The sequence below is a fragment of the Chiloscyllium plagiosum genome, unplaced genomic scaffold, assembly GCF_037043375.1.
Source record: "Chiloscyllium plagiosum isolate Xiang-an unplaced genomic scaffold, Cpla_swu_hap1 HiC_scaffold_35, whole genome shotgun sequence".
In the NCBI taxonomy this organism is placed as follows: domain Eukaryota; kingdom Metazoa; phylum Chordata; class Chondrichthyes; order Orectolobiformes; family Hemiscylliidae; genus Chiloscyllium; species Chiloscyllium plagiosum.
In genome coordinates this window covers 35,869,457-35,896,176 of record NW_028270173.1, presented here as the reverse complement: position 1 = coordinate 35,896,176, position 26,720 = coordinate 35,869,457, and the positions used below count along the sequence as shown (strand labels likewise).

The 26,720-nt window shown below is 40.0% G+C and overlaps 1 protein-coding gene across 1 annotated transcript; it reads left to right on the top strand.

Moving 5' to 3' along the window:
* The first annotated feature begins 1,403 nt into the window (after positions 1-1,403).
* Positions 1,404-12,407, top strand: LOC122541232 (muscarinic acetylcholine receptor M2-like). Its single transcript, XM_087978904.1, has 2 exons — positions 1,404-1,485; positions 10,981-12,407. Exons 1-2 carry the CDS (start codon positions 1,416-1,418, stop codon positions 12,405-12,407), a joined length of 1,497 nt encoding a protein of 498 aa, XP_087835030.1. The 5' UTR covers positions 1,404-1,415.
* The last annotated feature ends 14,313 nt before the right edge of the window (positions 12,408-26,720 follow it).

Genomic DNA, 26,720 nt, shown 5'->3' with positions numbered 1-26,720 from the left:
CACCGATCCAAGCCCACCTAACCTACACTAGTCCACTATCCTCCATATGCCTATCCAATGCCCGTTTAAATGCCCATAAAGAGGGAGAGTCCACCACTGCTACTGGCAGTGCATTCCATGAACTCACGACTCGCTGAGTAAAGAATCTACCCCTAACATCTGTCCTATACCTACCACCCCTTAATTTAAAGCTATGCCCCCTCGTAATAGCTGACTCCATACGTGGAAAAAGGTTCTCATGGTCAACCCTATCTAAACCCCTAATAATCTTGTACACCTCTATCAAGTCACCCCTAAACCTTCTTTTCTCCAATGAAAACAGCCCCAAGTGCCTCAGCCTTTCCTCATACGATCTTCCTACCATACCAGGCAACATCCTGGTAAACCTCCTCTGCACCCGTTCCAGTGCCTCCACATCCTTCCTATAATATGGCGATCAAAACTGCACACAATACTCCAGATGCGGCCGCACTAGAGTCTTATACAACTGCAACATGACCTCAGCGCTCCGGAACTCAATTCCTCTACCAATAAAAGCCAGTACGCCATATGCCTTATTTTGATCTTCGACGCCTACTTTACCCTCTTCCACTGCGATCAAGCTATTAGCTTGCAACCTCTATTCAGTACTGACTAATTCTGCAGCATTTACTTTCTTTTTCTCTCTCCAGAGAACACCACCAACATGTGGACAAATCACAGTTTTTTTCTATTTTTCGTTGTCTTGAACAATTTACCTCTTTGAGTGAAACCTCTCAAGCACCTTCACGTCTCAAATTATTTTCCTGCAACACCAGGTTGGAAAGGTACATGGGGGCAGATGGAAAGGGCAATGGGGCTTTTAGGAATGTGGTCACATCTGCAGAGCTTATAACACTTGTGGAGTGAGCTATGGGAGAACAGCAGATAATACACAAAAAGTGGGAATCATTATTGTAGTGTTGGAACACGTAGGTTGGCTGTGTCAGCATATTCTCCTCTTCTCCACTTGTGAGAAGAAGTTGCATGTGGGATTGGGGCGTTACCTATATCGAAATGGAGTATGCTTAACATGGAGCTAAAATCTGATGAGCGAAGTATCGTCTCACGCAAAAGGCGGTCGTGAAAGGGTAACTCAGATTGTTCTATGGCATGTTTATCTGAGACTGTTGGAGGTTTATCAAGGAAATTACTTTGAGAAAAAACATACATTTAGCGAAATGTAGGCTATGATAAAAGAAAACTGTGTTACACTAAAATGAGTTATCTGGCCATATCTGTTCATTGACTGCAATTGATGTGTATCTCTACGGAATCAATTCGTACCACTGGAGAGTTTCCTTTTTTACGTGACTCTTTTCAATATGTTATATATTTTGTTGTGAGCAGAAGCATTACTCAAACTCATCAGATGCTGAGTGGAAATGGACCAGTGAATGATATATGCTTTCAGCATTGATTTTGGAACGATTTATTATCATCTCCCTGCTGCTATTGGTGTTCCAGGTATGTCTATGCAGGCAATTGTTAATTCTTCAAGGTCTCGACATTTTGAACGAGTGAATCCAATCAGTTAGTGAACATTATTCTTTCAGTCACATCATTTAAATGTGTTTTTTTTTTTATTTTCAATGTTAACTGGTTTCGTAAATATACTTAAATGTTAGGAATCAGAGATTTATTGATCAGAACACCAATGTTCCTTTTTTTTCATCTAGCATTTTAGCCTTCCCCAATTTAAGAAGGGTTCTGGACGTCTAGTCTTATTAAATAAATTGGATAACCACCAACGTTTAGTGATGATATATTATTACCTTCTTCTTGCCAATCACTATTCCTGTCAAAATTCTCCTGAAAACATTTTATATCTTCATCATAACAAACATCCCCGCTTTGCTTTATATCATCTGAAACTTGAAAAAATGCATTTGATTTCCATTTCCAAATCATTGATATATTTATTGCTAACAGACATACGTATTGATCATATTCATCCCCTATTGATCACCGTTTGGAAATATGACAATGATCATTTTGTTCATAGACGCTATTTTCTGTCTATTAGCCAATCCTTAATCGATGCTAGCACATTACTTCCTCCGCCTTGGTGGTTATCAAATAATATCCTGCCTAGATTAAGGATTGTCTCATAGATACAAAGCATAGAAAGTTTCCGAAGATAATCCTGTTGGAGTGATTGCCTTGGCTTTCCATTGCCTTCTACCGGATTGCTGAGGAAGAGGCTCTGCTGTCCTTACCGAATGCCATCAGGATTATGGAAGGATTTACAGGCTGAGAGTCAATCGGTTTGCTCACAGTCCAACTTTAACGTTCATCACCAAAATCGTTTGAGGTTGGACCCGAACCTGAGTTGCCTGGCATTAAAGAGAGTAACACTGTGACTCCAAGACTTCCAATTTATATTTTTCCTAACCACTAATTATTCATTTTCATTCACTGATGGTCTTGATTATACAATTGTCAGTGCCCTAATAGTATAAAGTTGTCACAAGTCCAATGTTGGTGTTACAAGTAATTTGCCATCTGTAATAGATTATCGTAATGCAGCCTCAGAAATCGAGAGAGGTTACATTCAATCAATTATTGCACTTACCATGATGCCGAAAGAAGAGAATGTGGAAGCAGAAAATCTGCACAGAGTGTCACTAGATGATTCAGCCCTATCGTTGAAGTCTGAAATATATTGTCACCAGGTTTGCAAGACAGATCCCCTTTCTGAGCCTCTAAAAGGTCATGTCAGTTCGGTGGTAACTTTACAACTGGTGACTTTGCTTACTGCCAGAATTTCCCCTTGTTATTGATTTGAAAGCTCAGAATTTATTTGGCATCATTTTTTTTAATTGGAGCCCTTGGCATGCACTATGACGATATTATGGCTTAAAGATGTGCATTTTTTTTCATCAAGACAGGTTGAGATAGAAATATCAAGCAGTGTGTTCGAAGCCAATACAGTACATGGCTTGTACTGTATTGGCTTAAAACTGGTTCCAACTTAAAAACATTTTGTTTTTAAGTTGGAACAATGGGAGTAGAATAGAAGCGTTCTGTCAAGCTGCCACAGGGCACATGATTCAATTTAAAAGCTGTTATACATCATTCAATAATGCAGAAAAGATTCTTGTATTCTGTTTCTTTCTCTCGCTCAGAGTGTACCCTTGATGGGTTTTTTTTCGCTCGTGGACTGGAGAACTGTCTGTGAGGAATAGTGTTTATTGAATTTGCCTGAGGCAAGAGTCCGTTTATGGAACGTTACTGTCGTGGAACAGTTGTTGTTTAGTCATTAAATAAACTTTCATTGTGGTAGTATTTCGAATATAGTCATTCCAATTTTTCTTTATTTTGTTTGTGTACTGCATTTGTCAGTAGGAGACAGCTTGTCAATGACATGCATCAGGGAGCAGAATTTGGTGATTGCTCCCAGTGGTGTGTTCTTTAGTCTCACCATGTGAGAAAAACACTGCTTTGTCCCAGATAATAGTTTTCTTGAACTTTATTGTGTGAGGAAAAGATCACACACGTGGGGCCACAACTTTTTGAGACTTTTAAAAATTGTCTGCTGACCACACAGCATTACCAGCACCTAGAATATAGCTGACACGAATATTAAACACCATATTTTGGCTTTTGAACATGCTAGTTTGAGGAGTTTCTCACTTAGTAATATGTTTATGTGAGTTGGGCTGAAAAATATCAACAGAAGAGTAACTGTCAATGTATTGTATATATTCCAATACAGGATCTAAATAGTGAAACTGATAGTTTTTTTTACACGTCTGAATTATTTCTTTATTTATATATTTATCCTCACAGTTAACATAGTGACATATGATCCTATCTCTGGAGATTGTTGTCTCACCAAATTTATTACCTGTTACCTGATATCTGTGGCTGTGGTGGATCTCCAGCTTCTTCTTATTGATCTCATAATAAGGCAACTTCCTGTTCTTTTTCAAAGAAGTTTTCCATTTGAACAGATCATCCAAATATCTAAAATGAATAACATTATGCTGCATGCAAACACAGACTGCTTTACGTGGTTCACGGTCATGTTTAGCTTTGACTGATTTCTGCCCATTTGTTGCCAGAAGATGAAGCATAAATATTGCACGAAGAAAGATGCGACTTTTGCTCTGGGATCAGTGGTTTTACTGAGCTGGCTAAAGGATATCACGTGGTATGTTATGTTCACGGGTAGCATACTGCTATTGTTTTCTTCTGAACCAAGAAATGTTACGGAATCACAAGACTGGTTGACACCCATGCATCTTCACTATGTTCTTACCCTGATGCTCCCGTTTTTTTTATCATTCTACTGCTTCATGCTCTTACCACTTCATATATATTATTATCCAGCACAATCTGTAAGAGCCTAGTGGGAAACAGCAGTAGTGACAGTCCTAGGAAATTGGTGATGGACAGACAATCAAAACCTGTAATTTCAATTTTTGTTGTGTCAGGGAATTTCATTCTCTTATGGTTGATGCATGTAGTAGACATTGTATGCTTTGGAATGTTTTTCTCAGAATCTGAGTCTACAGTGAAGCTTTTTATTTAAGACGAGGGTTAGGATTCATTCTCCAGCTCCTACGTTGCTGCATACGTACTTATTTTTATGCCATGACATTCAGAAAGTTCAGGGATCATTTAAAGAATGCGTTCAAAAATCTCCTTACATAAATTAGTCAATTAATTAATTAATTAATAACAAGCGAATACTGCGTTAGTGCTAACTCTCACTAACGTCATACTGTAAATGGCCTACATTTGATTTAGTAGTTGAGAAGAATAGGGGTGTCAGAGTGGGATAATTGCTTCCACGGAGGACATGAACATTTTATACTGTGACGATAATAAAGTTGAGATTTGATAAAACAATTGGAGACTTAAAGTCAACAGAAATAAATGCGATGTGAAACATTTTGGTGGGGAAATCCCCCTCACCTGGAATTAGCAAAAATGCAGCTATAAGTCATGTTGAGATAGAGGATGAAATCATTGTTGGACTAACGGCATATCACTCCACCAAGTGGCATCAAGGCTGCAAATAAAAGCAAACAAAGGTTGCAGCTTTCTTTAAAGTCGATAAATGTAATAGTTAAACATTAATTGAACCATTTTTAGAGCACAATTACGAAACTGTATTCAGTTCAGATATCCATGTTACATCAAGGTATTGAAAACTCTGGAAATGGTGAGGTGAATACAAAAACAGATAATCCAAAAATTACTGGGTGGCATAATTTACGAATCTATACAATTGTAGATTACACTTCTCAGCAAATTGAAGATTAAAAGATTAAAAAACATCCTAGTAGGCTATTTTAAACAAAGATGCAGAACAAGGGAATAGATGCAGCGCTTGAATTTTCTTTATGGGGAAGATCAGGCTCAGAGACCAACAAGATCAATAATGCATTCAAAAGATTTCATAATCAAAACAATGATGAGGAAGTGGACCTTTTGAAAGAGAGATTGAAGTGGGCATTCAAAATGTGACTATAAAAAAGATGGTAAAACGTATCAAAATTAAAGAAATAAAACTGCATGATGATAGGCTGAAGTGAGCAGAAAAGGGAATAAGACTGAGTCGAAGAATTTTTTTTATTCAACTGCTCCTTTACTGTGTTGTACATTATTTGGAAGATACTGCTTGACAAGAAATATGGCTTAACTTGCACACAGAAATTGTCACATAAAATCAAAACTCTCACTTCGAATTTTTGTAATTACAATGCCTATCATTGTTAATGAACATAGCAGATGTTTTTCAATGGTTGCTAAAAGATCACTTGGTTTGACTGAATTTCGAGGAAAACACAAAATGTTGCTTATAGCACTCAAACTGACCACAGGACAAAGAAAAACATTCTTTGTTTTCAAAATGCAAAGCATTTAACTGTGGTCTTCTTTGAAACATCCGTTTTATAATACATTAATGATGTGCAGTCAGTCGATGGGACATGCATGAAGACAAAAAAAGTTAGAAAGAAGGAAAGCAGGAGACTAAAGGCAACTGCCAATAAGGCAAATATATTGACTGAATAAATGTAACCAACAGAGATAAAAAAAGTATATTTTGTGTGAGGCAGGATAGACCAATATAAGTAAGAATAGACTGGAGACAAAGTTTCCATTAGTTTCCATTTGTTCTGCAGTGTTTAGTGCTGGAATCCTGTTGTTTATACGTACACTTGCAAATCAGACGGACTACATTCTCATCCAACTCAATTATATGTAGCATATATGCTGACGAAGAGTCACTTCAACTCTAAATGTTATTGAAGCTGGCTGACTCGCTATGATCTCCAGAATTTATTATTTTCAGTACAGATTCCAGCCTCTGCAGTAATTTTCTCCAATACTTCCAGGAATCAAGCTATACTCGACCACAGTTCTCTAAAGCGGAAAACTGTGCACAAAGGCAGATAATATGGTTTCCTTCGTCGGCAAAAAAAAGATGGAAGAGAACAGAACTAATGTCGATACTTTCAGATGGAAATTCAGAAAAAATAAAATTCATGGTGAACTGAAAAGTCATAATAGTCTTCAAAATGATGAACGTTTTGGCATTCAAATTAATTTACCTGGCAAGAGTGATCAAGACTGTACGATATAAATAAAAGACGACATAAGTACAAATAAATGCATTTTCTGAGAGAAAATTCTGGATGTTACTTTCCCAATAAGCAGTCAGAATGAGAAATTTGTCATCATGCCTAGTGATGGGCGTGCCTAAAATTGATGCAATCAATAGGAAACCAGATTAAGTGTGTATGGGGAAGGGCATAGACCGATATGCTGATGAGGCTATGGAAGTGCAAGCATCGTCCTGAATAATACATAACAATGAGTGGTGTGCTCTGAGCTAATCAGAGTTACTGACAAATGTGGACATGAGGAAAATACTCCATAGAGAATACAATGCTGCTAACAAACTTGCCGTTCTGTGTTAAAATGATTGGAACGTTTTGATTCTGGAACCTCACAGAGATTCAATTTATATTGTGGCACTGACTTCCCCTTTCTCGATGCCAGTTTGTGAAGGGTAAAGGGTCAAAGACATCTTTGGGTATCGTCAAGTAGGTGAGACAGTTAATTGATTTGCTGAAGTCGAGCAAAATTAAAGCAGGACAATTCAAAGGAAAACATCAGATTTCTTCACTTTGAAGTTAAATTGTTCCGATTAAAGAAAACAAGGCTGTTATCAATTTCCTAGATGCAAAAGAAATGTGAACAAATACATATGTCGAATTGTTATCACAATGGTGACATGCTTCATTGTACAATTATTGGTTTTGTCCTTCAGTGACAAAGATACCTTTTTCTTCAATAATTCTGATATTAGTAAAGGATTAACAAATGGTTAGCACAACAGACAATCCACTTTTCTAACAATATATGCTAATATAAATTATATTGCTTACTGTGTGGAAACAGGCCCTTTGGCCCAACAAGTCCACACTGACCCGCCGAAGCGCAACCCACCCAAACCCATTCCCCTATATTTACCCCTTCACCTAACACTATGGGCAATTTAGCATGGCTAATTCACCTAACCTGCACATTTTTGGACTGTGGGAGGAAACCGGAGCACCTGTAGGAAACCCACGCAGACACATGGAAGAATGTGCAAACTCCACACAGTCAGTCGCCTGAGGCGGGAACTGAAACCGGGTCTCTGACGCTGTGAGGCAGCAGTGGCACCGTGCCACCCATCAATTCTCGCACCTATATTTTTCAATAGAAGCAACTTTTGAATGAAAAACTTAAGCTGATCAGTCTTACTCAGAAACGTGACTTAAATAAGATGTAGAGCAGGAAATAAAAATTCGCAACTCTGCTGACTAAATCAGAATGTATTTTCTGAGTACACTTTATCAGCCTCGCTATTTATGCTGAAATCACTGTACATGTATGACTCACAACAGACTACAGTCATACAGTGTCAACTTACTTGCTCCTAAAATTACAGCATGTTTATTTTCCTTTGAAATTACCTCACCTTTCAAATTGTAATTTAAGTTTACCGACCATCAGTTAATGATGAATTGCTGGAAATGGCCGCTTCCAAACTTGTGTATGTGGCATAAAGGCATGTTTACATTCGGCAGAATGTTGTTTTCTAAAATCAAAAGTGGATATAATTTTGTAACCTCAGTGTGGAAATTTCATACTGAACCCTATTAAGAGTTTTACATTTGGAGAATCAGAATTCAGAGAACGATGCAGCACACCCAAGATTATTTGTTCAATCATGCCTCTGTTGTCTACTTGAAAAAAATATAAATATCCCCGATGGGGACCCATTTTCCTTTACACCATACATGATATATCATTTTTCTTTATTCAAATGCATAAACATTCATTAAAACCCAACACCCAGTCTTGCCTGTATTTAATTCAAGACACTGAAATTGATTGAGGGCATGGGTGGTGTCTAGAATGCATGTGGGGAGTTCCTGGAGTAGGGGGATAGGACAGTGTTGAGGTAAGTAGAGATGAGTTCAGTGGAGCAGAAGCATGCTCAGACAATGGGTTGGCCAGGGGGGTCAGGCTTGTGAATCTTGAGAAGGAGGTAGAACCGGGCAGTATGGGGTTCCCGGCCCATGCCCTCCACCTCCTCCAATATCCAATGTTTCTACACCTCCATCCGCCATGACCAGGGCCTCCAAGCCCTCCATTTCTTCCTCTCCCAATGTCGCCAACAGTTCTGTTCCACTGACACTCACATTCGTTTCGCTGAACTGGTCCTCACACTCAACAATTTCTCCTTCGAATCCTCCCACTTCCTCCAGACCAAAGGGGTTGCCATGGGCACCCGTATGGGAACCAGCTATGCCTGTCTCTTTTTTGTCTACGTAGAACAGTCCATCTTCCGTAGTTACACCGGCATCACTCCCCACCTCTTCCTCCACTACATTGATGACTGCATTGGCGCCACCTCGTGCTCCTGTGAGGAAGTTGAGCAATTCATGAACTTCACCAACACTTTCCACCCTGACCTTAAATTTACCTGGACCATCTCTGACACCACCCTCCCCTTCCTGGACCTCTCCATCTCCATTAGTGACGACCGACATGACACCGACATTTTTTGCAAACCCACCATCTCGCACAGCTACCTGGATTACACCTCTTCCCACCCTACCTCCTGCAAAAATGCCATCCTGTATTCCCAATTCCTCCCCCTCCACTGTATCTGCTCCCAGGAAGATTAGTTCCACCACAGAACATACCAGATGGCCTCGTTCTATAGAGACTACAATTCCCTTCCCACGTGGTCAAAGATGCCCTCCAATGCATCTCGTCCACATTCCGCACCTCCGCCCTTAGACCCCACCCCTCCAACCGTAACGAGGACAGAACCCCCATGGTGCTCACCTTCCACCCTACTAACATTCACATAAAGCAAATCATCCGAAGACATTCCTGCCACCTCCAAACAGACCCCACCACCAGGGATATATTTCCCTCCCCACCCCTTTCCACCTTCTGCAAAGACCATTCCCTCCGTGTCTACCTGGCCCAGTCCACGCCCCCCAACAACACATCCTCCCTTCCTGCACCTTTTCCTGCAACCGCAGGAATTGCAAAACCTTCGCCCACACCTCCTCCCTCACCTCCATCCAAAGCCAGAAAGGAGCCTTCCACATACATCAAAGTTTTACCTGCACATCCACCAATATTATTTAATGTATCCGTTGATCCCGATGCAGTCTCCTCTACATTGGGGAGACTGGATGCCTCCTAGCAAAGCGCTTTAAGGAACATCTCTGGGACACCCGCACCAATCAACCACACCACCCTGTGGCCCAACATTTCAACTCCACCTCCCACTCAGCCGAGAACATGGAGGTCCTGGGCCTCCTTCACCGCCTCCCCCTCATCACCCGACACCTGGAGGAAGAACGCCTCATTTTCTGCCACGGAACACTTCAACCCCAGGGCATCAATGTGGACTTCACCAGTTTCCTCATTTCCCCTTCCCCCACCTCATCCCAGCTCTAAACCTCCAGCTCAGCACTGTCCCCATGACTTGCCTTACCTGCCTATCTTCCTTTCTACCTATCCACTTCACCCTCCTCTCTGACCTATCACCTTCATCCCCACCCCATTAACCTATTGTACTCTTTGCTACTTTCCCCCATCCTCCTCCCTGACCTATCACCTCCATCCCCACCCCCATTCAACTATTGTAGTCTATGCTATTTTTTCCCCACCCCCACCCTCCTCTCATTTATCTCTACCTCTGCCTGCAAACACTCTACCTCTATTCCTGATGAAGGGCTTTTGCCGGAAACGTCGATTTTCCTGCTCCTCGGATGCTGCCTGAACTGCTGTATTTTTCCAGCACCATCTCGAATCTGGTTTTTAGCATCTGCAGCCCTTGTTTTTACCTCTGCATAGTGGTACCGTCTGTCTTCGTCCTCACTGGTATGTTCCTTTTGAACTAAGATCACAACAAAAATGAAGCCAAGGTTGACATCGATGTGAAGTGACTTCAACTCATATTTCGTGCGTCCTCCAGGGTCAGATTTCTGAACATAACATTCGCATCTGCATAGGACTGAGACCTTATTATATTGATTCTCCCGTGTTTTTTTTTGTTGTGGGGAACCTCTTCTGTATTAACACTTCAAAGCTGACCTGAATTAAATGGATTGAGGGGACTTTTTTGTTAATACATGAATTCACTGTAATAACTGAAAGCAATAAAAGTATGCCACCTTTAACTGATTTTTTCAGAAAACACAGATGACATAGGTGAGCATTTCGAGCTACCACAATAAGCTGAGATATGTATGAAAGTGTCAATTTATAACCAATTTACAGAACATGAAGTAGGAGGTCATTCATAATTAATTCTGTTCACAGTGGAAGAATTTAATGTTTATATTAGCTCATTACTTTGCTCTTCCTAATAAGTATTCAAATAATAATTTGAAATCAAAATTTCATGTCAACATTTTGTCTTGTCAGTGCAAATCACACACCAAAGTCGAAGAATGGAAAACAGAACAGAGAGAAACGTATCTCTCAGTAACCCATCGGGCTTGTTGGACACTGTAAGAGTGATGTCTTATAAAAGGTTTGAACTAACCTTCATTGTGATTGCAACAGGATCCTTAAGTCTGGTGACAATAGTTGGAAACATTCTGGTTATAGTATCTGTTATGATCAATAGACAACTACAGACTATTAATAACTACTTTCTGCTCAGCTTAGCCTGCGCTGATTTGATTGTAGGTGTATTCTCCATGAATCTATACACCATTTACATTGTAATAGGTTACTGGCCTATGGGCCCAGTGGTGTGTGATTTATGGCTTGCTGTCGATTATGTTGTGAGCTATGCTTCTGTCATGAACCTCCTTGTGATCAGCCTTGACCGCTACTTCTGCGTGACTAAACCTCTTAGCTACCCCTTGAGCAGAACAACTAAGAGGGCAGCGATAATGATTGCAACAGCTTGGATGTTACCATTTATTGTGTTTGCTCCTCCTATTCTCTTCTGGCAGTTTATCACAGGGGAACAGAACGTTAGTGATGGCGAGTGTTATGTTCAGTTCCTCTCAAATCCTGCGGTTACTTTTGGCACTACAATAGTCGCCTTTTACCTCCCTGTTACGATCATGGTGATTTTATACATACACATATCTCGAGCTAGCAAGAGTCGAATAAAAGAAGATAGAAATATGTCTAAATCAAGCAAGGATAGTGCTTGTCCAAGACTTGTGATGAATAAATTGATGAAAATAGATCAAAACAGCATAAACAACGTGCCTCACGGCGTTTATTCCATCAAAAAGCAAAGTAAAGAACTACCAAATTCCAATTATCACAGAGGAAAAAAGCGAGACTTCTCCAGTGAAACAAGTTCCTTTCCAACAACAAAACAGAAGAAACAAGGAATGATGCAAGAGAGTTCAAATGTTCCTCATGCACGAAGCTGTCTCAAATCAGAAATATACAAACTCTTTTGTTTAAAGATAGCTCGCAAATCTGAAAACTACAACGGCAGTGCCACCAAAGCAGGAATAATTCCACCCATCAGCAGCCAGAGGGGAACAGATAGAGACATCACAGCTGATGATAAAAGCACTGGTATGACCAAGTCACCTGCTAAGAAGAAAGCAGTTACAACCCGAGAATTGAGAGTCACTCAAACCGTCTTCGCAATTCTCCTGGCATTTATTATAACCTGGACCCCATACGATGTTATCGTGTTCATTAAAACATTTTGTTCAAACTGTGTCCCCAATGCAGTTTGGACAATTGGATATTGGCTCTGTTACATAAACAGTGCTGTCAACCCAGCCTGCTATGCACTCTGTAATACCAATTTCAAGAAAACGTTCAAACATCTTCTCTTGTGTCAGTACAGACATTTTGGTGCAACAAGATGAATATTTTAAACAATATGGAGACTTTAATAATGTACATCCACGAATGGCAATAAAGGATTTTTTTCAGCCGGAATGCAGATCAATTAGACAATTGTTGTGTGTGATATTGGAGGCCCTTGGATTATACCCCATTACTGTGCAAGGCATGTAAAAAAAAATCTGATTGTTCACATGAACGTATGAAAGAATAAGATGATTAGCAGCATCATTAAATATAGTATAAGAATATTTACCGAGAAATGCTCAGTTACTTTTATATTATTGCTCAGTATAAAACGTATTGCATCGGTGACAGTGTGCAATTTAAAAGGCTGATTTAATAAATTAACTAGACTGCTAACTGCTTAATAGCAAAATGAAGGGATTTGTTCCCTTCTATAACTGTGGTAGTCATGTTTTACAATTCCACACCTGATGGTATGTTCAAGACTCGCCATGTAATAACTAAGTATCTGCCATCATGTGGAGAACTTAAGAACAACTTAACAATTTAAGGTAAGAAGCAGATATTATAGTAGATATGTGAGGAAAAACATTTCACCGATAAGGTGTTGAGCATCTGCTACTTACTGCCGATGTGGGTGATAAAAGAACAAACCCTTATACGTTGCAGAAGGAACTAGATTTGCACTTGTCATGCCAATACATACAAGGCTCTGTGCCAATTGCTGAAAATAGGATTGAAATGTTTACTTGTTTAATTTGTTTTTTTTTGCTGACATGAACTGTAGTTGGTGGCAGGGTTTTTTCTCTCCCTGCTACAGATCTGTATGACACTGAACATTATTCCAATTCACACAATTTATACAATATTCATTGTGCTTCTAGTTTTTGCATCCTTTGTTAAATTTGGTAACAGTTTTTTTAATGTGAGGTCACTGGCTCAGTTTGTCTTTATTTCGCATGATACTCGAAGGAACAAAGCGGACATATATTTCATTTAAAAATGCACACCGTTGTCTTGAAAATTTTCTTTAAATAACGTCTTGCTCACCTATCCTAGGAGGATGTTCATTAGATTAGATTCCCTCCAGAGTGGAAACATGCCCTTCGGCCCAACCAGTCCACACCTACCCTCCGAAGAGCAACCCACCCAGACCCATTCCCTTACATTCACCCCTGACTAATGCATCTAACACTACGGGCAATTTAGCATGGCCAAGTCACCTAACCTGCACATCTCTGGACTGTGGGAGGAAACCCATGCAGACAGAGGGAGAATGTGCAAACTCCAGACAGAGAGTTGCCCGGGGTGAGAATTGAACGCGGGTCCCTGGTGCTGTGAGGCAGTAATTCTAACCACTGAGCCATCGTGCCGCCCCAATTGATGAATCTGTTTTGTTTTCAAAAAGTTATGCATTTATACCGACTTTTTAAAAAATCATTTGAAACCTCATTGAGCATGAGGTAGTCAGACCGAAACAAAATTAAACATCTAAAGCATTATCAAACAATAGCATCTTCTCATTCAGATATGCAGGTATCTGGGGATAATATTTGACCATTTTTTACCACAAATAACGTACTTGACTGATAACGCTCCAGAGAAACGAATATACTTTCATGCATTTATAATTCAGAACAGAACAGTACAATCAACTCCTGTGCATGAATGTTTGGCTTTTCTTTCTTAAAATGGTCGTCTCATCATCTCAGCAAAGAAAAACTAAAAACACTGTCCCAAGCAGTTCATCTCTCATTGCGTGCTTTCATTGCTTGACAGGTGCTTGCCACTACCATGGAGATTATTTCAAATGCCCAGCACTTCACTCACCAATTTCCCTTGCCTTCTCTAGACCTTCACCTCATCATTCAAAACACAACACATTCTACTCCTGCTGGAAAGCAGAAGCCTCATCACCCCAGTTGCAGCAGACACAGAAGGCGTAACGACAGAGAAAGATCTTGTTTCCTTCTCCACAGCTTCATGCCCCTTAACAAATTAGAGAGAGTATACAGTGCGAAAATGGGAGGACCAGCAACGAATGATGAACTGCAAATATTTTCCTGCAATATTTGTCAGTAGCACCACTTCGTCAACCTCTGAGCCTTACAGCAGGTTATGCCTGAAATCTCTCGTCGACTCGAGATTGACTGGTTAGCTAGCTGGATGTTGATTTGCTAGAGGTCGATGAACTGTAACTGAACAGAAAACATCTCAAATTCTCTGCTTCTCAACAATGGCATTTTGCATTCAAATAGAAAAGAAGAAACAGAATATTGATCATGGTTTGCGAAGAAATGCTAAACAAAGCATTCGTGGTCTGTTTTTGGACATGAGGGTGAGAATATTAATTTATGGGTCAGTTGACAAACTGGCAACCGAAGCATAATCAGATCCGGAAATGGAGGGTATGTCCTTCAAAACAGCCACTCTCTAACATTTCATCATCTGGTTTTGGATATGTCTGTTGCACATTTCCAGTCAATGTCATACACTCCAAATGCTTTCACACGCTGTCACCTCATTTCACAACTGTTTGGTTGGATAGTTAGTCAGATTCCTTTACTCTGCTAGAATTTACTTCGAGGCATGTCCTCACATTGTCTGGTACGACCTTCAGGTAAGAAACTAATTTTAGGCCTCTCCAGATCTTTTTGTTTCCTTTCTGTCATTGGAACTGCCTGAGGCGTACCATGAACGTTGTCCAATTGTGACATGGTCCAGTGATTGTTTTCGGTCATAGGGAACGCCCTTTCTCCGGTCAAGTTACGAAATGTGACCAAATTAAATTAAAATCAACAAGTCCTGTAAGGAGAAATCAATTTGCAATAAATAAACTAATTGATAAAAATGGTTTTAGACATTTGAAACATTTTCAACTGGTAGGAGGTGTCGATAAAATCGCAAATTGTTAATCATTAAAAAATCTGAAAGAAGATAATGAGTATGGGTGTTACACAACGAGTTACGAAGATCTGAAATGCACTGATTGACAGGGCAATGAAAGGAAATTAAATCATAAATTCACAAGGGAAATGCAATACATATTTAAATAAATATTTGTAGAGTTAAAAGGAAACAGCAGACAGGGTTGACTTCACAATAAAAAACATTTTGTTAAACGGATTCACCACTGATGGAGAGAATTTTATTTTATGTTGGAAACTTTTGAAATTCTCGAATTGAAGAGATAGAAGGTAGAATAGGTTTTTTTGTCGTTGGAGTAGAGGGTACTGAGGGTGAGACATAGGGCACGAACATGTTCGAGGGATCAAACACCACAGGGCATGCGTTGCAGTTAATAGGCAGAACGGTTAGGATAAAAAAAATTATGAGGAAACTTTTTTCATAGAAAGGGCTAGTGGGAATCTGGAATTCACTGCCTGTAAATGTGATAGAAGCAGGACCGCTCATTGATTTTAAGAAGTATCTAGATGACTATTGGTGATGCCAAGTTATACAAGACTGTGGGCTAAGACGTGGAGAATGGGAGTGAAATATTTATACATTTGTTTTTGAACGGGTCAGACTCAATGAGCTTATGATGTAGATATCATAGAACATAGAACATTACAGCGTAGTACAGGCCTTCGGCCCTCGATGTCGCGCCGCCCTGTCATACCAATCTGAAGCCCATCCCACCTATACGACTCCATGTATGTCCATTTGCCTGTCCAATGACGACTTAAATGCACTTAAACATGGCGAATCTACTACCGTTGCAGGCAAAGCATTCTATACCCTTACTACTCTCTGAGTAAAGAAACTACCTCTGACATTTGTCTTATACCTATCTCCCCTCACTTTAAAGTTGTGTCCCCAGGTGTTTGCCGTCCCCATACTTGGAAAAAAGGCTCTGCCTGTCCCCCTATATAGCCCTCTAATTATCTTGTATGTTTCTATTAAGTCACCTCTCAACCTTTTTCTCTCTAACCAGAACAGCATCAAGTCCCTCAGCGTTTCCTCGTAAGACATTCCTTCCATATCAGGCAACATCCTAGTAAATCTCCTCTGCACCCTTTCCAAAGCTTCCACATCCTTCTTATAATGCAGTGACCAGAAATGTACACAATATTCCAAGTGTGGCCGTACCAGAGCTTTTTACAGCTGCAGCATAACTTTCTGGTTCCAGAACTCAATCCCTCTCTTAATAAAGGCCAAAACACTGTATGCCTTCTTAACAACCCTGTCAATCTGGGTGGCAACTTTCAGGGATGTGTGTACATGGACACCGAGATCTCTCTGCTCATCTGCACTCCAAAGAATCTTACTATTTGCACAGTACTTTGCATTCCGATTACTCCATCCAAAGTGTATCACCTCACACTTGTCCACATTAAACTCCATTTGCCACCTCTCAGCCCAACTCTGCATCCTATCTATGTCTCTCTGCAACCTACTACATCCTTCGTCACGATCCACTACTCCACCGACCTTAGTGTCGTCCGCAAATTTACTAACCCACCCTTCTAAGCCCTCATCCAGGTCATTTATAAAAATGACGAACAGCAGTGGACCAAACACCGACCCTTGCGGTACGCCGCTAGTAACTGGACACCAAGGTGAACATGTTCCATCAACTACAATCCTCTGTTTTCTTTCAGCAATTACTGATCCAAACTGCTATGTCTCCCACAATCCCATTCCTCCGCATTTTGTATAATAGCCTACTGTGGGGTACCTTATCGAACGCCTTGCTTAAATCCATATACACCACATCAACCAGTTTATTCTCATCTACTTGTTTTGTCACTTTGTCAAAAAAGCTAATAAGATTCGTTAGACACGACCTGCCCTTCACAAAACCGTGCTGACTGTCCCTGATCAGATTATTCTTTTCTAGATGGTTATAAATCCTATCTCTTATAAACTTTTCCAACACTTTACCAACAACTGAAGTGAGACTCACTGGTCTATAATTACCAGGGTGGTCTCTACTACCCTTTTTGAACAAGGGAACCACCAGTCCTCAGGCACTATTCCTGTAGACAATGATGATTTGAAGATCAATGTCAAAGGCTCGGCAATCTCTTCCCTTGCTTCCCAGGGGATCCTAGGATAGATCCCATCCGGCCCAGGGGACTTACCTATTTTCACAGTCTGCAGTATGTTTAATACCTCTTCCTTGTGAACCTCAATCGCTTCTAGTCTAGATTCAAGTATCTCGGTATCATCCTCACCAACATTTTCATTTTCTATAGTGATATCAATTAATTTATAAATCCAAATCTCACAAACGCTCTCGTTAAACAAATGCCAGCATCGTGAAATATTTAGTTCGAATTTGAACCGCATTCTGACTTTGAATATGATCATTTCCAGAGTGGCATTTTTTGTACAGTTTCGGTTTCTGGATCGACCCTGTGCCTCGATGCTAGTCCTAGAAAATGCTCGTCGTTCATTGCCACTTTATCCCTCATGCATTTGAGATCACAAACTGTACACAACAGACTTGTGATATTCTGAATTTACTTCTGCATGCAGACATAAACTATCAGTCTGGGGTTACCATTGAAGCGAATTAAATGGGTGTTCCTATGTTTCTGACGTTTAGATTCACAGCCTAAAGTACAGTATAGAGGCAAGTTTCTCAGGGACTGTGCTTGTCTGCGTTTCACAGAGGATACTGTATATCTCTGTATACCTCATGCTACTAGGCTGATTTGCTTTCATTTAAACAGTTTGAGGTGCTCTTTCTAGTTGACCAGCTGCCTTTTTAACTATAGTGACTGATGGTTTGTCAGTTTCGATCGCAGACGAAGCCTGATTTATTAAAAGTAGCTTTTTTTCAGAGCGAGATTGATGCTTCTTCCTCATTAAAATTTGATAAATAAGAGCTTTGTGATGTATTAACATTAATACTATTAATTCATCATGGGTTTGGGTGATTAGATGTGATAAGCACTTCATATTTAAACAGGAATGTGGAAAATTCTGCCAATCATTTTCGCTCAAATATCACTTGTTCATTAAAGATTTTAGAATGCTGATTGCAATATTAGCAATGCATTCAGTTTACATGACAGCAGCACAAATGCAAAATTAAGCTGCATCGCAGGGAAAGGCAATGTGGAAGACACCTGAGATGTTGATGGCAGCAGCCATTTATCAACGATAGACACCTAACAGGAGAAAATTAACCTCGTCAAAGTGTTGGACTCATCCTCACTCTGAATACATATTCGGTATTATCTGCCATTTAATATAATCCGTTACCATAATTGCTGTCTTTAGTAATTACTGTATCAAATCTTTTTAAAATAGAAAGAACATTAAAAACTAAACCAATTCCTCAAGAAATAAAACTTAAAAATATGTCCAGTCACCAAGAAGCCAACTTCACTACTGCTTATTTTTTTTCCAGATAGTGGAATGAGCTTTTGATTAATATTTGCTTTTGTTTTGCATTGAAAGAATACACTTATTTCCATGCCATTATCCGCTGCAAGAGTGGAATGACGAATTTGGGATCAGACTGCCACACAGTCTAAGCTGGGAACCTTTTTTCAGCAGCAATTTCATATCAAATATGTGCCATTCACATTTCGCTGTCTTCAGGAGCAACCTACCACTCAGGATAAAATAGAAATGACCTGATATCACGTGAAGTGAATCAAATTGACTAAAACTGGGTGTCTGTGAAGTTGTTCACTGCTGCACGAGGCAGCAACAGATCATCCAGGTGGCACTTCTGACTGGAGAACGAGGCCATTTGTGGTGTTTTCTCCTCCGTGAGTGATTTAATTGTCCACCACTATTCACATCACGCTGAGGCTAACATGTAGACCGAAGCAGGTTGAGAAACGTTTTGATTAGATGGAACACGTCTTCAAAATTGAACGAGTGTGGACAATATAGTTTATTTTTTTTTAATTTTAAGGTTACTATGGGTTCGTGTTATATCACACCCTCCTAACTGTCCAGGATTCCACACAATAAGCGAAGTACTGTTTGACTTGACATTATTTCGATAAAGTCTGCTGTGCACGCCACTTACAACGTGGTCCCATTTACATTTGCAAGAACAAATGGAGAAGAGTTGACTTGTTTGTTTTTGCGGAAAACTCCTACTCTGCCATTAAGAATGACCCTGGCCTTCCAGCTTGTGTAATTCCAATGAGCGTCTTGCAGGACAGACCTCGAAGGGGTGGCAACACAATGACCTACAGTCAGGAGTGAGGTGCGCTGAGAGACATCAACATTGACCGAGGACCCCACGAGGTCTTGTGGCTTCAAGATAAACATCAACAAGGAAATTGCCTGCTGATTACCTCCTCCTGTACGCGCTCAGCTGGTGAATTTGTACTCCACCATCTTTAATGACACTGAGAGAAAGTACTGAGGATGGCAAGTGCACAAAATGTAGTCTGTGTGCGGGATTTCGAAATCCACCACCAAGAGTCCAGCAGTAGTCCTGCAAATCAAGCTGGTCAGGACCTAAAGGGCATAACGGCGAGACTCTGCGTTGATGAGGGAAAGAAAAAAGTGGGAAAACATAATTGATGTCATCCTTTGCAATTTGCCAAGCTCCAGATGAATCTGACCTTAACAGTATTGGTAAGAGTGATCAATGCACAATTCTGTGGAAACATCCTGCCTTCACGTTGAGAATTACTCTGATCATGTTACATGGCGTTATCACTGTGCTAAATCAGATCGACTTCGAACAGGTCGAGCAACTCAAATACTTAGCATCTATGAGGCGATGTCGGTAATCATAGCAGCAGAGTTGTATTCCAGCACAATCCTTCAATAGAAAATGCAGGAGGGCACGTCAGGTGCAGTACTAGTTATACCTGAAGTTCAGGTGAAGCCACAAAACAGGGTTACTTGCATGCCAAATAGCGTAAGCAACAAGTGATGGGCAGAGCAAAGTGACCCCACAAGCAACAGGTCAAATGTAAGTTTCACTGTCCTACCGCATCCAACCGTGAATGATAGTGTACAATAAAACTACTTACAGAAGGGGGAGGGCCCACAATTATCCAAATATTAATGATGGAAGAGCCCAGCAGATCAGTGAAAAGATAAGGCTGATGTCTAAACAGCGATCTTCAGCCAGAAGTGCTGAGTGGAAAATTCATCTCGGCATATTCTAGTGGTCTGCACTTTTACAGATACCAGTATTCAATCAATTCGATTCACTCCACGAGTTATCAAGAAACTGCTGGAGACTTTGGATACTGCAAACCTCAGGCCCTGAAAACATTCGACAGTGCAACTAAAGACTTGTGTTCCGGAACTTGCCACCACGATAGTCAAACTGTTCCAGTACAATACTGGCATTTAACAATAATATGGAAAATTACCCAGCTATGTCCTGTACATAAAAAAGCAGGAAAAAAATCAAATCCGGCCAATCACTCATCCAGCAAACTACTCTTGATCATCTGTAAGATGATGAATGATGTGATCACTGGTGCTATTGAGCAGCAACTACTCAGCAATAATAAACTCATCGGCACCAGTTTGGCTTCCAACAGGGCTACTCAGTTCCTGGCCTCGTTGCAGCGTGGATTCAAATATGGTTCAAAGAGGTGAGGTGAAAGCGACATACTTTGTCATCAAGCCTGCATTCGACTAAGCGTGGCATCAAACATCCTAAGAAAACTGGAATCAATGGGCATCAGTGGCATACTGTCCACTGGTTGGAGCCATACTGGAAACGTAGAAAGTTAGTTGGTGTTGTTGCAGATCCGCTATTTCTTCTCCATGGCATTCTGCAGGAGAACCTTAGCGTATAGCGATTAAGGCCTAACCACCTTCAGCAACTTTATTGATTACCATCCTTCCATTATAAGATCAGAAGTGCTGCAATTAGCAAATTATTGTATAATGTTCAGCACAATTGGTCTCCTCAAACACTGAACGGTCCATGTTGAAATGCAACAACGTTGAAACAATATCCAGGCTTGAGCTTACAATTGTCAAGTAGCATTCGCTTGACACAATGACAGGCTAATGTCATCAAAGATATTAAACAGTATAATCATTACCCCTTGACATTCAGTTCTGTTACTATCATTGCAATATTCACTAACAACATGCTAGGAGTGGTCATTGACCAGAAACTGAATTGGAGTCATCACATAAACACAGGTGGTTTCTGAAGCAAGTCAGAAACTGGAAATACTGCAGCAAGTAACTCATCTCGTGACTCTCCACTACCTGTCCACTATCTGCAAGGCATAGCTTAGAAGTGTAATGGAATACTTCCTACTTGCCAGAACGATTGAAGCCCAAACAGCACTGAAGAAGCTCGACACCATCCAGGACAAAGCAGCCTGCTTGATTATCAGCCACATTCACAATATCCCCTCCCTCCATCACCGACATCAGTAGCAACAGTGAACACAGCCTTCAAGAAATTCAACAAAGCTCTTCAAATAACACCTTCCAAACACCTTTACATACACTGCTATAATTTTAAAAACGTAGATATTGCTTTGTACACAGAAATATTCCACCAAATGGATGATCAAATGATGTGTTTTATCATACGGGTAAAGGGAACATGTAATTTATTGTTAGAGTCGCAGCCCTATATTTTCCAACATATGTTTCTGAGAGAAAAATACTCTTACAAATATGACATATCAAAAGTAATCCTATTGGCTAGAACCAGATTTTCGTTTCAGAATTGAGTCAGGGTACAAAATGTTCTTATTTTGTTTAGAGAGCAAAGATCAACCTTTGTCTCCTGAAATTATGCTCCATTTTTACTTTGCATTTTATATTGGAATCCTGAACGCCATCGTATTCAAAATGCAAACAAGTTTCTTCTGAAGTCTTAATCCACATTGTCCACACCGCAGGATATTTGTAGGTCTTCCAGCCGTTATTTTCATTTGTTGCACACCTGGAAGCATTAAAACAAATGCAACCCATAGAAGTCTTGAACGTTTTGGGCCGTCAGCTGAGTTGTTGTTCAGTGTTGTGTTTTACTCTCTTCATCAATTTCCCTGGGTGAAGATGAACTTCAACTCAAGTGATTGATCACAACATTGTATATCTTGAAGCAAGTCAATACAGATGCTAAGCAGTATTTTGTTCTTTTTTTTCACATGTTAAAAACTTGTCAAAAATTATCTGTACTTTGATAATGAAATTTAAAAGTTTTGCAAACTTCCCGTCAAAGTCCACTGTCTTATTTTGTGCTCTACTTTAAATAAACTCTCTCCTCAGCCTATTGATGAAAATATTAGTTTTGAAAGAAATTTGAAGACACTTCACCATTTCCACAGCATTTATAACATTGATTCTGGTTTCAAATGGAAATGAAATACTACTTTGTGTTCCTGCTTTCAAACCAGGTAGCTGGACATTTTGTGATATGTAAAATGTGGTCAAAATGAATGCTTGATTGGGCTTCGGGAACGACAAGCCAACATTTGTAATCAATTTATCCAAACATATTTCAATATATTGAAGTTTTCTAATGACATGATTTGACTTCTACAAGCTTTCGTCCTTAAGTTAACTTTATCGAAATACTTATGTTAGACTTCTGTTATTATTTTTCTTTTGAACCACTGATACTGTCATTGAATTTCTCACATTGTTGCAGAATAAATATTCTATTAATATGAATTATTCTTGGAGATGGCGTCTGAGGATTCTGCATCCTGAATAATTGATGATTGAATAAAGAAAGACTTGGGTTGTCTTGTCAGTGACATTCAATGGCATAGTTATATTTCAACAACTATGTCGTTGCATGTGTAGTTTGAGGGATTAGCGATCTGAATTCACACATCGTGACATAGGCGACCTGAAAGAGAATGGCAATGTATTAGTGCGCATTGACATTGTGCAGTAAATATTAGGGACATTAACCGCTGGGAGTTGGGCTGTGTTGCCAGAGAATCGAGGCAGACACGTTATAAAAGAAGCTTTCATTATCTTCTCATTACACCGACCATAATGAGACCCAAACATGCAACTCATATCTAACCATTGTGTGAACAGACAAAATTCCTAGGAAGAATTCACACATGGTTCATATTCAACCTTGTAATGCTACAAAAGCTTGCAGATCAACTTCTCTTCAAATAAAAGTTAAATCATGCGAAGGTAATGGGCACAAGGGATATTGATAATTCTACACCAAGCAAGGAACTAATATTACAGCAATAAGACAAATGCTGAGACATAAGCAGTATGCCCAGACAGAAGGCCCACAGCTAACAACGTACTGTAATATAAAATAACCTGTATACCAAGGGATAAATCACAAACAAGTTGAAAAACCTTCTGCTCTCCGATAGAAATCATGCATTTTACTACTTCATGAGCTTTACAAAATTCATACTGGTTTGTTCATCGTTTATCATTTCAAAACTATTGATGTTTTGTTTGTTTTCTCTCTGACATCATAAGACGAGCTTGGGTGTGTTCTTACTGAACCACAAGAGCAAAATCAGTAACAATCCGATCACAGAGTTTAAACCAACTTTCAGATGCGATCCTAGTTTATTCATATGAGCATTATTAAATTGCATAGTAACAGTGGTGACACTGAAATATGAGCTGCTTATCCTTGAATGGACAGAATTATATATACTCATAGCTGTTGATATTGCTGGCCAATATTAGAGGGAGGCTATAGTCTGAGTTTTGAATTTTGTCTCGATGAAGATTTTGTTTTGGCATTGCTTAATCAGATTAGCGTACAATGAGACTTACTCCATTCACCCATCTTTTCTTTGTTATCATCCCATGCAAATCATGCTTCTATGTTGACGTTTACAAAGTGCCATATTTCTCCCCGACCAAAGATTTTGCAGTTCCCACACTCTCAATCACCAAACGTACTATTCTTGATAAACAGCGAACACAGCAATATAAATTCAGCTCTGCGCACATCTATTTTCCTCACTTTCAGAATCATAACCTCTTACAGTTATCGTTATTTTCAACTCTCGACCAGTGTTCTTACCCAATCGATGATCATTTAGAAGTTTCACCAGTTCCAGCATGATGGCAAGAGCCATGCACATTTTAATCTATCAACCCCTTTCCCTTTTTTTACATTGCAATGCAGCCACTCTCTGCATGAAACCTACACTTGCCTCTGTCACTCTCAGAATCTCACATCACTTTTCCACAGTTTCTTTTATTTTTCTTAAAAGCAAGATCATCTTTGTTTTCGACTTCTTTCTCAGAAATGAGACATGCAACACTCCTCCCAATGAAACGTAGATTTACATACACTTTCTTTAATTTAGCATAATCTGTTCTCAGCTCATGTCGTTTAGGAGTCAAAACACATATTGAGTTACCATGTGCAATTGCTTGGTTGGTTAATTCTGCATGTTGCTCTCAGTGTGAGGTTCTGGCTTTGGTTTGTCCTGGTCTGCCAACCAAGCGAAATGAATGACAAATATTTGTAGCATATTTTCTGACTTTGCTCCAGACTGGTCAACAGAAATGTTTTTCGATATGCCCCTGAATAAGTATTGTGCCCTCTATGTTTTTATTGGGTTCTTTTTTCTTCTTTCTTAATCGCATTTTGTTACATTCTGTCGGAAAAAGTGCAGATGCACTCTAATCTTCATTCAGTTCTTATTAACATCGTTTTCTCACGATATTTGTTGTGTTTCTCTCCAGAGTACATGACTGACCTGAAAACTAATTGCAGCTTGTTCTGTTTTTTTTTGGTCTCCTACACCATTTACCTCATTCCTGATGAAGATTTTAAGCCCAAAACGGCCACTCTCCTGCTACTCATTTGCTGCCTGACCAGCCGTGCTTTTCCAGCACCACACTTTTGACCTTTACGTTTCATTAATACAGGGGTCAATATTTGTCCGGTGGCAATATTTTTGTTTCTTTCCGACAGCCAACAACATTATTGTTGGTTTTGCCATTTCACGAAAGCTGTTTTAAACCCAAAATGGTTAATTTGTTTTGTTGTTCGAAGTATATTTTCCCTCTTCCACTGCCCTAAAACTATTGCACTCTAATCTTTATTTAGTTCTTAATGGCATAATTCTCCCGCAATATTTATTATGTTTCTTTCCCGAGCGCACGACTGACCTGCAGAATATTTCGAGTTTGTTTTGTTTTCAGCTCTCCGAACACATTTGCTAGAGTGAAGTCTTTCAAGCCCCTTAACATTGCGCCTTCATTATACTATTCCTGTTAGGGGAAAGGGCTTGGGCTCAGAAGGGAAGGGAAACGGTGTTTGTCGGATTTCCACCACATCTGCAAACACTCTAACGCATTTGAGTGGAGAGCGTGGTGCTGGAAAAGCACAGCAAGTCAGGCAGCATCTGAGGAGGAAGAGAGTCGACTTTCCTGGTGAAGGGCTTTTGGTCCTCAAACGCTGCCTGACCTGTTGTGATTTTCCAGTACCACACTCTCTGCTCTATCCTCCAGCATCTGCAGTCCTCACTTCCGCCAAGTTGTTTCTAACATATTTGAGGTGAGCTACAGGGATGCAGCAGGGAACACGTGGGGGAGGGCAATTAATATTGTACTATTGAAAAGCAAGTTCATGTCTCTATCAGAGATATCTTCCACTTGTGATAGGAACATGAGTGTGGAATGGGGGTCATAGATATACCAAAATAGGTTATGCGAAACAGAGAACTGAAGTCAGGTCAGCAAGGCATTCTCTCATGCGATGTGGAACATCAATTGTGAACTTTGTGTTTGTATGTGTCGTGTTCTGTTTACAGTGAAAATATCGGAGGATGATCAAGCGTTTTACTTTGTGAAGCATTTGCATGTGACCAAATAGCAGAAAATCGCTACAGTGTGGAAACAGGCCAATAGGCCCAACAAGTTGACAACAACCCTCCAAAGAATATTCCACCCAGACACATGCCCCGGTCCCAATTACTCCACATTTTCCAGACTAATGCACCGAGCCTACACATCCATGAACATTATGGGCAATTTAGCATGGCCAATTCACCAATGCTACACATCTTCAGACACGGGGAGGAAACCGCAGAATCCAAAGGAAACGTTTGCAGACAACGGAGCAATGTATAAACTCCACACAGAGAGTTTCCCGAGTCTGGAATTGAATGCAGGTCCCTGGCATTTTGAAGTAGCAGTGCGAACCCCGAAGACACCGAAAAGAATAAACACATGCACTCACTCACGGCGGTTATTGTCTGTCTCTATGGAATCAATTTGTATCACTGGAGGGTTTTTTTCTTTTAGACACGATTCTTTTCGATCTCTTATTTTTCTTAGTGTCAGTGCAATCATTGCTCAGTCTTATCAGCGGCTCTACTGACTTGGAGCAGTGGAAGATATTTCATTTAATCATTGACTTAGAAAAGATGTATTATCATCTTCTTGGTGCCACTGGCGTGCCCATTATGTAAATACAACCAGTTAACAAGTCTGTAAAC